Source organism: Haliaeetus albicilla, chromosome 12, assembly GCF_947461875.1.
Source record: "Haliaeetus albicilla chromosome 12, bHalAlb1.1, whole genome shotgun sequence".
Taxonomy (NCBI): Eukaryota; Metazoa; Chordata; class Aves; order Accipitriformes; family Accipitridae; genus Haliaeetus; species Haliaeetus albicilla.
The window spans coordinates 24,102,796-24,115,021 of NC_091494.1; the positions used below are offsets into that span (position 1 = coordinate 24,102,796).

A 12,226-nucleotide genomic window follows, 5' to 3' on the forward strand; every position below is an offset into this window, starting at 1 on the left:
TAACAAAAGTGCTTTCCATCACTCCCACAGGAGTGCGAGCCCTGTGTTAAACAGCAGTGCCTAACATCAACTCTTCTCCTTTCCTTCCAATGAGCTTGAACAACTCTATGCATATGGTTATCATTAGACAACCATATTTCTTTAACCTTTCAAAGGAAGGAAGAGGTCTTTGGCACGTTCCTGGGAGTACATGCAGAACCTGACTCTCATATCCTGAATTTAATTGAGCAAGTACATGTCAAAAACCCAAGTTCTAGTGTAAGTGAAACTTCAGTATCATAACAACGTGTGGTGGCAACAGAGCTAGTGGGCAAACACCGTGGTGTGATATCTGTCCAACATGGCAAGGCAGCTCTTAACCACATGCTGTGCATCATTAATGAAAACAACTTTCTTTCCCACTGCATTGCTTTTCAACATTACTAATAGAGCAATCACTCTTGGAACACAAAGGATGAAAAAAATGCATTGGCGTTAACAGTTTTCTATGTTTTGATCCAAAAATGCCATTTATATATTACTTACTATTCTATCACAGTTCAAATGGCAAGAAGGGCTTCTGAAGACAAACTAAATACAAGTTTCTGTCTGTAAATAATTTTCTGCTGTGGAATCAATAAGTGAAGGCAGAAAGGAAATAAATAATCCTAATCCCATTCCCAATTAAGAAACCAGACAGATTAAATAGATTAATTCAACTGTAGCTATACATGTCATTACTGCAAGTTCTGTCACTCAACTGGAAGGCAGACCAAATGTTAGGCATCTCAAATGCAGGATGCTCTCATATTAGCCATCCCATTCCTGCTAACACATTTTTACTACTGATTTCAGAAAAGGGAAGAAAAAAGCTTTAAGTATACACATATATTTAGCAGAATGTAGATGAGCAAAGGCAGAGACTAGACAAACCTAACTGAAAAAGGTCAAACACCTTCAATTTCCACTCACTTCAATGAGCTCTGACAGCTCTCAGAACCTCATATGACTGGGGTCTCTAAAACACATTATTTATTTTCCAAAACTTAAAGTAACTTATGAAATAGAAAAAAATTAGACAAGGGAATGAAAGAATTGATTTAATTATTTAGCTCTTTTTTGAAAAATACCTAGACGAAACCACATTATTTAAAATGTTTTCAAACCTAGAAAAGCAAGTGCATATTGAAGGGATCACATAATAAGTGCATATTGAAGGGATATTTCCTGCACTCTAACCTGCAGTACTGCCCTACCAAAAGTTCCAGCAAACAGGTTCCAACTATATCTGTTTTTCCTCAGATGGATCTTGAGCAGTGTTACGCTTACAAAAATAAAGCCACACCCAACTCATAATACAGATAATCAAAATACATCTGTGTAAACAGGCTACCCTGTCCTATTATACACAGAATGCACATCTGGACTGGCACATTTTGCACAAAGTTCTAACCTAATGTAATTGAAAAAAGATGAGGTATTATGGCCCAGAAACAGAATTTATAAATAAAAACTGTAGCATACTGTTAAACCATGGAAGTGCTACCAGCTGTAACTATGACATGTCAGGAATTCATACTTCTGCACATTTAACTCTCTTTTTCACAGAGCTTAGATGTAAAAAAGAAGGAGGGACCTTACAGAATAACTCAGAGAAGATGTAGTCCTGAAGAAAAGGGGCATTCAGGATTGTAATTAATTAAGGCTTTAAGGTTCATGTTCACATCAGGTTTTCCTCAAGGAAATTCCACTGATTCAGTGGGATTGCTGCTAATACCTCTGAACCTATGAACATCAGAATTGAGTTCTTAATATGTACTGTTCTTCATACAACCAAGAAATGGGCAGAAAAGTTCCTGGAAAAGTCGAACTTCAACTACTGAAGGCAGTGGTATGGATTTTCTTGCATATGTAAGAAAAAAAAAATCTAAATTTGTCAACTTAATTATTTGTCTACCCCCTAAACCAAATAAAATATACAAGAAAAATATGCAAGTTTTCCAGAATGACTGTGTCCCTATCAGGGGCTTTTTCCAGCAATTATGTCAGTGCTACATCTCATTTCATCATACCTACAGCCAAAATAGCTATTCCAGCAGAAGTTCATAGTCCAGGCCTGTCCTCAAATTAGAGTCTGACTCTTAAAATCTAGGCAAAGAAGAAGTAGGAGGCCCTGAATGACACTGAAATATATCACTGAAGTATCTTCATTATTCAAAGAAGCTGATATGAAAGGAAAATGACAGAGAAGATTCCATGAACAGCAGTAGAGCCTTTATGAATCATAAGTTCAAATGTAGATAGTGGTAATTCAATCCAATTTTACAAAAATGGAAGAAAGAAAGGAGGATGCATTGCTCAAATGTCATCCTATAACTTAAGGAAAAAGAGGAAGACAACGTCTCCCATAGTGATAAACAAGGAATAGTGAAATGGCAGGGAATGACAACTGAGTTTGGCAAATGATCTAGCATGAAGATGATTTCATCCCATGGGGAGAAGCCAGACAGACTGACAGTTAGGACAGTTTCAGAAAGCAGCCATATGTTAAGACCAAGGAGCATTTAAAATTATTACTGAAACACTCACTATCACAACCTGGCACCAGGGCTAGCATTTAAGTACCACATTAAATACATTTCCCTATTACTACCATCATTCAAAGCAGGTATGGGAAACCTAACGCTGCACTATGCATGGCCCTTATCTTCATGTCATACAAACTATAGCAGTATGTGTGGCATGCCAAGAGTACCTGAAAGCCCTGGTTTGCTATCAGAAAGGACAACGTTCCCCAAACAAACGAAGTAGCGATGAAAATATGAGACAACTGCCTAGGTTTTCAGGGGTACCAGTTTCAGATATCACATACTTTTGAGTTGCAAATGCTTTACATCTGACAAAACTACTGCTCCCACCGGTAGAGTGCGTAAGTCTGCCTAAGAAAGCCCAGCAGCCTTTCTCCGAATTACTTGCAAGGAGCAATTTGTACAGCCAGAATAATCTCAAAATAAAGCAATTAATTTGAGGAAAAAAAGGAAAGAAACAAAAAAATCCCTTCCCCCAGTAATTTCCACTTTGCTAAATTTATTATGCAGCTGCAAATTAATACGTCACCTGCACTAGCTATCACAAGCCTCTTAGCCTGTCTCAGAACTTGCTTTAATAAACAGCTGCAAGTAGTGGAGGAAATATGTAAACATCTCTCTTGTTTCTCTGTGTCATTGTGTCAGCTGTTCTACATGTCTTTGAAGGTGCTCCAAAATCAGCATGGCTCTCCTTTTCCCTTTTTTCTCCTTTTGGGAGGAGGAAGAAGCAGAGAAGGAAGGATAGGCTGGCAACAGAGGGCTAACTGTGCTTGCTGTGCTCTTGACAGTAAGGCTGAGAGTGTTCAAATTCAGTTTACACAGGCTCTTCTGTAAGGACAAAAGGAACCACTGCTGGTGGTTAAAAATGCAAAAGGTTTTGATTGTAATGGTTTGACAATCAGCCAAAGATATTACTGGGGGGGGAAACACAGCAAGGCAGCTATGACCAGAACGGGAGAAACAAGGAAAAACACATGGCTTGACTTCAGAGCAGAAAATTGACTTAGGCTTTGCATAAACGACAGCATACCTCCAAGCTTGCCTGATCCACAGTCTGCCTAGAATGAGAACATGAAGTCTAAAAGCAGAGCCTATTAAAAGGCATAATGTTTCTAAATGGCATCTGTTACGTACTAATAAGCATTACTTAAAGGACACAGGCCTTAAATTGCTACCAAACGTGCACTTATCTGAAACTGCTGCAAGGCAATCATTACAAAAATGTCACATGACACCATGGGAATTTGAATAATATAAAATGTTTTTATTTAGTTTGGCTTGAAATCATTACACAGAAAAAATATGGAGGCACTTTCTGAGATTTTGAAACTGTGCAACTTCACAGGAATGAAACACTAGCAAGAATTACATCAGCGGAGCCATTTGCCATCTGTTGTCAGTAATATTATAAAGACCAGCCACCAGACAGCAGTTTCAAAGGTTACAAGCACAACATTTTTAAGCATCCACAGACCTCTCAGTAACTGAGCAGGACACAGTTTACTTCGGATATGTGCGACCTGAGGGTCTGCCAATCATTTTGTAAAGACAACACCAGAACTGTGAATTGCCACGCAAAGTGTTTGGGAGTTTCTCAGTATGCAACCATTATAGAATATGGAAAATACATACCAGCCTGTTCTACATAGGTTCTTTGAACATACAACCATGCCTGCATACTTCCCACCTGCAAATTTAAACTGGCTAGACCTTCTCTTGTGTTGTTTGTTTTCTCATACTTCTTCTCCCAAGGGAAGGAGTATATTCACTGCAGTGCTATTATGGAAAGGGACTCAGGTTTGTTAGCTGGGTTTTGGACTGTATTTTTTCTTTGAGGGAAGTAGTTAGGGTTTTGTTTCCTGTGTTCTTTCCTTCTAGACCATAACTAGACTTTAACGTACTTAGGTTAAAGAAAGCAAGGTTTCAGTAACTTGCCTTACCTGTAGCATGGAAAGCAAGGAGATTATGACAGCCTTTACCTCTTAGATACACACACTCCTCAGTCCGAGTAAAATTCTACCTGTTCCACACGTGAGATTTTAGTTATACTGAAGGAGTATGGTTGTTAATGAGTCTCATCTTAGAGCTTTGAGTAGCTTTTCTATGTGTGGGGACCACATTCATGATATACAGCGCCTATACATTACCTGAATTTTGTGGTTCCACCTTCCAGGCTGCTGACCTCCTGCCTGTAAACTGATTAACATGGATTTCATGGAGGGCAGCGAGATTTCCATCTTGCTAGAGAGACAGATGGAAATTTAAGGCTTCATTGATGCAATTGTTAAACTAGACATACAGGTTTCTCATCTGGTAACTATTTCTCAGGCTCTAGAGTCATATATACATTGTTATTCACTAAATGTCCTTCCTAGCCTTGCTGTTACATGGTTAACACATGCAAATCTGACTTTCGAAGTGTGTAAAATAAAAAAGAACTTGTGACAAGGCTGAATTTAAAACAAGAACCTCAAGTTCTAGGTCAACAGCTGGCCTACTTTTCAACAGTAAGGTTTACCTAGGACCTACAAAGGGGCTCAGAAACCTGGAAGCATAAGCAATCTTGCTCTGTGCACAACAGTTACAGGAACAGACCACAAGACCTAGTTGTAGCATCTCAATCACAGTGCAATGTTAAGACTGAAAAGCACCATTTGCACAAGAAGAGCTAATGGCTGATTCCCATATGCTCTTATAGTGTGCTATACACTCATATTTATTTTAAACATAGGTATATCCAATTAAATAACTAAGCCAAAACTCGGACAATACCTAAAAACAATACCAGGTGTCCCAAAAGAGGAAGGAGATGGAAGAACTATTCTAAACATTCAATTTGAATGTAGACATTAACTGAAGTGCCCAACAGTACAATGTTTGCCTGGACGTGAAAAACCACGTCCCATCTTCTAGAGATATTTTATTTAAAAACATCAGCAGAATTAAGAGTCTTCCAAAAAAAAAACCACCCAACAGCATTATTACAAATGTTTGACTTTCATAAGTGGCTGATAGGAAGGATTAAATAGAGCGATCTGACTACGGCACATTTAGCCATGAGCAGCTAGAGGAACTAATGAACAACATCATTATTTTACTGAAGGGGATGAAGTAGGTACTTTAGATAAATGGCAGCAACTTAAAATGTGTTTCAGAAGATAAATTCACTTTCTCTCCATTTACCTGCTAGCGTGACAAATTAAGAAAGAAGAGTATAAAAACAGGGCAGGAGGGAAAGCAGTGCGAAAGCTAACTGAGGTGATGCAATGGGCCCTTATCCAAACAAGTGCGTGAACAGAGATTCTTGGAAGTGCTCCTAGTCAAATATAAACCAGGAACACTACACACGCCAGACTCCCTTGGAAATTCACAGTGGAGCATGTGCAGAAGATCCACCTGTCCTAAAATCAGCTCCCTTACCAATCACTAGGAGCACTGCCATTTGGGAACTAGCATAATGTCTGTTCATTTCAAAGCAGTGTAAGTCCACCATGTACTGAGTGGCTGAGTTCTCTCTATTGGCCTCTGCTGGGCAGAGCAGCTCTGCCTACTGTCAGAAACACTAGTAAATTTAATTTCTGTTGAAAGGAGATGAGGGGTGAGTGGTTTTCTCCCCCAAAAACTCATCATTAGAAACCACGTATTTCTTGTTCTACAGTCAACTCATGATCAGCAAAGGAAGTTTCTACTGAATGCTTTTTAAAGAAAGGGTAAATACACTGCAGCATAGAAAGCCTTTTATATCTCATCTCTACACCAAAACAATCCAACTAATTATTCTTCTGTGGTCAAGAAGCAACATGTTTACTGCTCCTTTTGTCCCTGTTAAACCATGGTTTTGCTCAGTTAGGGTAAACGCCTGCTGATGCTGCCTGAGATTTGGCCTTAAAAACGTAGACACGTTTTTACACAACATTCCCTCTGCTCTTTAGTAGTTCCGAAGTCCTTAGCCATTAAAGTCCCAAACTCATGCACCTGTGCTGCGAGACCTCTGAACACACATTGGAAACAGGCATTTGGAGATGAGCCTTTCACCAGCATCACCTGCCGAACCACAGCTGATAGCAATCATCAGGCCAGTTCCTCTCTGCTTCAGGATGGGTTTGGACTAGCCTAAAACCTGTAAAAGTTACCTGTAGCTTAGGAAAAGGGCAAAAAAAAACCCCCAAAACCCAACCAACCCCGTAGCAGCCCGCTCTGGTTGACCCCGCTTTGTGCACGGGGGGTCGGACCGGACCATCTCCCTCAAGCGGTCCTGCGAAAGCAGGGCGCTGGGAGCACGGCCACGGAGAGCCGGGGCTCGCCCGGGCACGACCGCAGGCGACCGAGCGAGGTTTTGCTGGCAAGGCCCAAGCGTTTTGCGGCGTTTTGGCCGCTTCTGGAAAGCCTGGCCGCGGCGCCGCGGGGAGCCCGCCATTTCGGGGCTCCTCACAGGAGGCGCGGGCCGGCGCCGGCGGCGCCCCCGGACAGCCCGGGCGGGCGGTGCGTCAGCCAGGCACCGCCGTCCAGCCTCTGCGGGTGGGCAGCCGGCCCGGCGTGAGGGCAAGAGCCGGAGGGAGGCGAGGCGAGCGTGGCTGCCGCCGTGAGGAGGCGGCGTGAGGGGAGAGACGGGGCAGGGGCCGGCGGCGGGGAGGAGGCCGGGCCGCGGGGGAGCTCCCGAGCGCTCTCCCTCCCCTCTTACCAGCGGCGGCTCTTCCTCCTCCCTCGGCCTCCATCACTTCCTCCGAGGCGGGCTCCCGCCCCCCCCCCGGACGGGGTGGCGGTGCGGCCCGGGCCCGCAGCCGTGGAGGGCGGGCCCGGAGGGGCGGGACGCAGGGGGTTAGCTGCCGGGCGGGCCGGGGCTCGGCTGACAGGAAAAGCGGCCGGCGGAAGGCGGAGAAGGCGGCCGTGGGGCGGCTGGGGAAACAGAAGGACGGGGGAGGTGACTGTAAACAGTCTGGCGAAGTTGCTGTGGGAGCGAAGGCTGGAGAGGCGAGGGGAAGCTAGCTGCAAGCTCCCGGCAAAGGTGGCCGCAGGCTGAGGGGGCAGCCCTCGTCCTCCGCCATCGAGGCCCGGCCTTCGCCAAGTGCCAGCCCAGGGCTGCGTCTTAACTTGTAAACCTCCGAACGCAAGCTCCAAATTCTTCATTTAAAACGCACCGAATGACAGACCGTAGAGCTAACGCCAGTTTCTTTCAACTGGGGTGGCAGAGGCGGAAGGTTTACGAGGGAAAATAAGTACAGAAATGACATTTCTATAGCATTCGTCAGCCATGTACTGCAGTGATGATTTTCAATGTGAAAGAGGCTTTTGGAAAACCTAGGTGAGCAGCCTGCTGTTCATTATTGCAAACCATAAAAATGAAGTACAGAGATTAAAACGAACAGACAGTTGTCAAAATTAGGAAGTAGAATCCAGGTGTTTTCTCCTGGGAGCTGAGTGGATGGTGCAATTATTTTTTAAGCAGCAGATACAAGTATCAAAGAAGAGGTGAAGAGAAAAGTACATAGAAATAACAGTAAATTTGCAGAGGAACAAACTTACCTTTGCACTTGTGCCATCCTGGAGCACGGCTGTGACCTGGAGACAAGGTTTCAAGATGGCGTCTTCATTGCTTCACATTATTGTTAGGTACTCCATTGCCTGTCAGCACAGTGACCAGAAACTCCACAAGGATGCTCCTCCTTTCAAATGGTTTAAGACACATACTAAAGTACATTTGTATTTTCTTTCCTCAACAGGACAAAGCAATCTCAGCCCACACACTAACACTCCCAGAAAGCAGATGTCACACAACCACACTTTACAGTACGTCAGTAGATTTCAGCACTTTCTCATGATCACTTGAAGCTTTGTACCTTCCACCACTCCTCATGTCACACTCAAACCTAGAGGTTTGGCTGTGTCATGGTCCAAGGCCTAGTTTGATGCAGCGTTGCTGTGTGACCTTGCCCCAGTTGTACTGAGAAAATTGTTAAGCTGTGAGAAACTACATGAGCTAAAGCTGTGAAAGACAAGACTCTAAAGTCACAGAAGCACCATTGTTGGGATGACAGTAGTTAGCTGGTCAGAGATTCAGGAGAAAAGATACAGAGGGAAAGAAAAGCAGAAAATGCGAAGATAACTTAGTAATGCTGAGGATCAGCCCATACCAACAAATGGCAGAGACCAGCTTTCCCCAGCGTATTGGAAACTTCCTGGCCAGCTAAGACTCAGAAGTTTTCTTATCAGGAATGGTAAGCATATTACTGTTTAGCCTAGTAATCTGTTAGTCCTAGCTATCTACTTTGCATATTAGCTGATAAATTATTACTTAAATTGTGCATATCCTGCTTACACAGTCTCTTTGTGCATGGTAAATGACACCTGAACAAAAGCAACCCATTGATTATGAGTTGCATGCTCTCCTGCTAAAGTATTTTCTCCCCGCATTAAATTATTATAAACAAAAATAAAATTAAAAAATCTGTCCATACACAGCAATTAGTTTTTGCTAATACTGCAAGACCAGAACTGAAATTATAACAGCCACCCAACAGCTTGTCTACATTTAAATTATATAAATTTCAATTTTTTCCATTATTGCTAAGCACTGGCTATACACCAATGGTATCAACTGCAGAAGAACTAATATAAGTAAGGCAAAAACAGAAAATATATAACACTTTCTATCCAAAAAAGGTAAGTGAAAGTGCTGTTACATTTTTCCATTTACCATTTCTATGGAGTTTGTTATAGAAGAGGTACTGGTCCACAGGGAACAGTGAGCTTTACACTGAAATGTTTGTCTCCTCTCTTTTTGTGACATTGCATTCCATCTACCTAAAGACCAGCTACAGTCTTTCCTGAGGATCATTTATTTTTATTAGAATGGAAAAGAAATATAGAGTGTTAGATCCTGAAATACCTATTTAAAGTCCCATTATAGTTTAATTTTAAATAGCATAACAGCTTGATTTCTCCCTCCTCTCATTAAATGTTGAACAGCTGAGATAAAAATTGGAATATATTAAATACTTCCACTTAACAGTTTAAAACATTGGTCAGTGCCTGCCAATAACAAGAAATAAAAAAATCTATATGTAAGTGATAATAAAAGAGATAAAAATTAAAGAGCTGTTTCTAAATGAAGGGCCATATTCAGTTCTTGTTACTGTCAGTACTAAAAAGCTATTTGAGCAGTGTTCTGGCAGTTCTGCAATGTGGTCAGAATGCATTTGCAGAAAATATATTTTTCTCTTACTCAGCAGTTCAAATAATTTTTAAATGTATCAGACAACTGCACAGAAAAATATTCAAGGTGATAACCAGGGCTTTCATAGTTGAGTTGCTTCCATTTCTTCTTTACCTCAAGATGAGTGCCATGCCAATCACATTTGTGTATAGCAAGAAGAAAAACAACCAGTGTTTAGCTGAGTCAGCTGTGCCTGTGACTTGCCTTCAAATATCCAGGGCTTGGTTTCTTAATTATGGATGGGGAGCTTAATTTGCACAGACCTCAAATATCCAGTGACTTGGGTACCTATTGTTATGGGCACGTATACATATGTGAGTGCTAATATTAAAGCTACAATTACACTTTCACAAAAATTTCAGGAGTAGCTTTGATTTCAGCTGAAGAAATATTAGAGGAAAGAAAAGGTTTCATTTCTGAATAAAATTCTCAGTAGAACTTAGGCCTAACCAAAAGATTTTTTAATTCATTTTTGATCTACCATATCCTTTCTTTTTTGCTTGTTACAGAAATGTAACACAGCTGCAATACATACATTATTCCTCCAAGTATACTACCATCCACGTAAAGTTTGGGAACAGAAGCAATCAATTAAATCAGTGCAAAAATTAATTTCAGTGCACTCTGCCAAATTCCTGGTTTATTCAAATCACTAGCATTCCTCCCACATTCGCACAAGCATATAACAGCACTGGAAAGGTCTTGGAATCTTTACTACCAAATCAGCAAACCTCTACTTATGGAAAGGGACTAACTTAACTGTTGAAGACGATACTTAACTGATGAGTCATTAAAAAGTGTCTTGGGGGGGGTGTTTCCCCCAGATTTCTATCAGCTTCTTCATAAAGGATTAGTGAAATAATCTTCCTTGCTCTCTATTTTTTCTACTCTCTTTTTCCAGTTGTGAAAACTTTGAAAACTATTACTATGGTCCAAACAGGTAATATCAGTTGTTTCAGAGTGCATGGATCTAATAGACTTACATCTACACTATGCAAGCATATCTAATAAAATACCTACTATTTCACAGCATTTGAGCCATACTGTTCATATATATCTATAAAGCAGCTATAATGTCCCAAACAAAACACATAATTTCTCATGCAGGAATTTAGTTAAGCAACTATAGATCTTAAATCTTGCTTTATTCCTTGCATATGCTTTGTTCATTAGACCACCCTGTACTTAGATTTTTTAAAATTTTTTTTATTTTTTTTAAAAAAACAGCAAAAATTGGAAATAACTATGAGAAGACTGGTATGTCATTGTCCTGTTCAGTATAATAGGAAAAGTTTTACTAACTGGTCACACAGAAAAATCAATTGATAAAAATCTTAATTGACGTAAGAGAATGAAAGACTGTAGAATTTTAGATGTAATTCACTGATGTCAGTGGCAGATTCTGCCTTATTTAAAGCTGCAGAGAGTTCTCTGTTTACTGTATTAGCTACTCCTTCAGCCTCAGCAGCTAGCAGAAGTTAGTTTTGCAAGCTGTATTAGTCAGGGAAAGCAATGGATGGTGGAATCGGGGTCTTTTTATTTAAGAGTCCACAAATTTCTCTGTGTCTCAGCACAGGAGGATTTGAATGACAGACACAGCTCACAGCTCCAAACCTCATTCAGCCACCACCCAATCCAAGAAATTTCTCCAGAGATGATTTTTTTCTTAAGGTCTCACAGTTACCAGCTCTCTTGAGATTATATAGTGGCTTTCTATTCTTTGCATATTTCTCCCCTCCCTCACACACACACACACACACTTCCTACTCAAAACAAGACCCAGCGAAACCCTCTGCCCACATAGTTATAATTCCCAAGAGAACTTTCATATGCCTTTGTTTTGGGCAGTGACAATGTGCATATGTTTTGATTTCAGGCCCCCCCTATTGGTTCTCATGCTTCAGTTTAATGAAGACAGACCAGCTATTTAACTCACCAGTTTCAGCAAGCTATAACCCAGCTTCTACAGTTCCTTTGACCTTGCAAGTTGGAGTGAGATTTTTTAACATGTTGTCTATTCAAGGATATTACTGAGTAAATGTTTTGGTTTAGCAAATACACACCTTTTCCTATTGGTATTTGGTTTTAAAAGTGTAAGGTGTTTGGACTCTTTTATAAAAAGCATAAGAGCAAGATTAGTAAATTAGATAACTGCTAAGAAAAGGACCAGCAAAGTTACCCCTGAGTTAAGTCAGTAAGAAAAAGTCTAAGAACAGTGGAAATAGACAGATATGTTTTTGTACTTAAGTCATTGCTCACAATTAAAATTAATTACAGCTGTGCTAAAAATAGAATATCCAGAGAGATACAATAAAATTGATTCAATTAATTTTCTGTTTACTTGTACATAAACAGGTTTCTGATGAAAAATATTGCTGGATATTTTGCAAGAAGTTTCTTTAAGCCTTTCCTGTTCTTCCTAAATAGTATTGCATGCCTGAAGAAG

General features: G+C 40.8%; 1 protein-coding gene across 4 annotated transcripts in view; it reads right to left on the reverse strand.

Moving 5' to 3' along the window:
- Nucleotides 1-7,392, reverse strand: part of FAM169B (Protein) — a 40,926-nt gene extending 33,534 nt beyond the window's left edge. For 2 of the 4 annotated variants that reach the window (XM_069798515.1, XM_069798513.1), the window contains exon 1: nucleotides 7,249-7,392. In XM_069798515.1, the coding sequence (XP_069654616.1) occupies nucleotides 7,249-7,282 (34 nt within the window). In that variant the 5' untranslated portion in view covers nucleotides 7,283-7,392. The remainder of the gene's footprint in view (nucleotides 1-7,248) is intronic. The other 2 variants (XM_069798516.1, XM_069798514.1) reach the window with 1 other exon arrangement.
- Nucleotides 7,393-12,226: the final 4,834 nt, after the last annotated feature.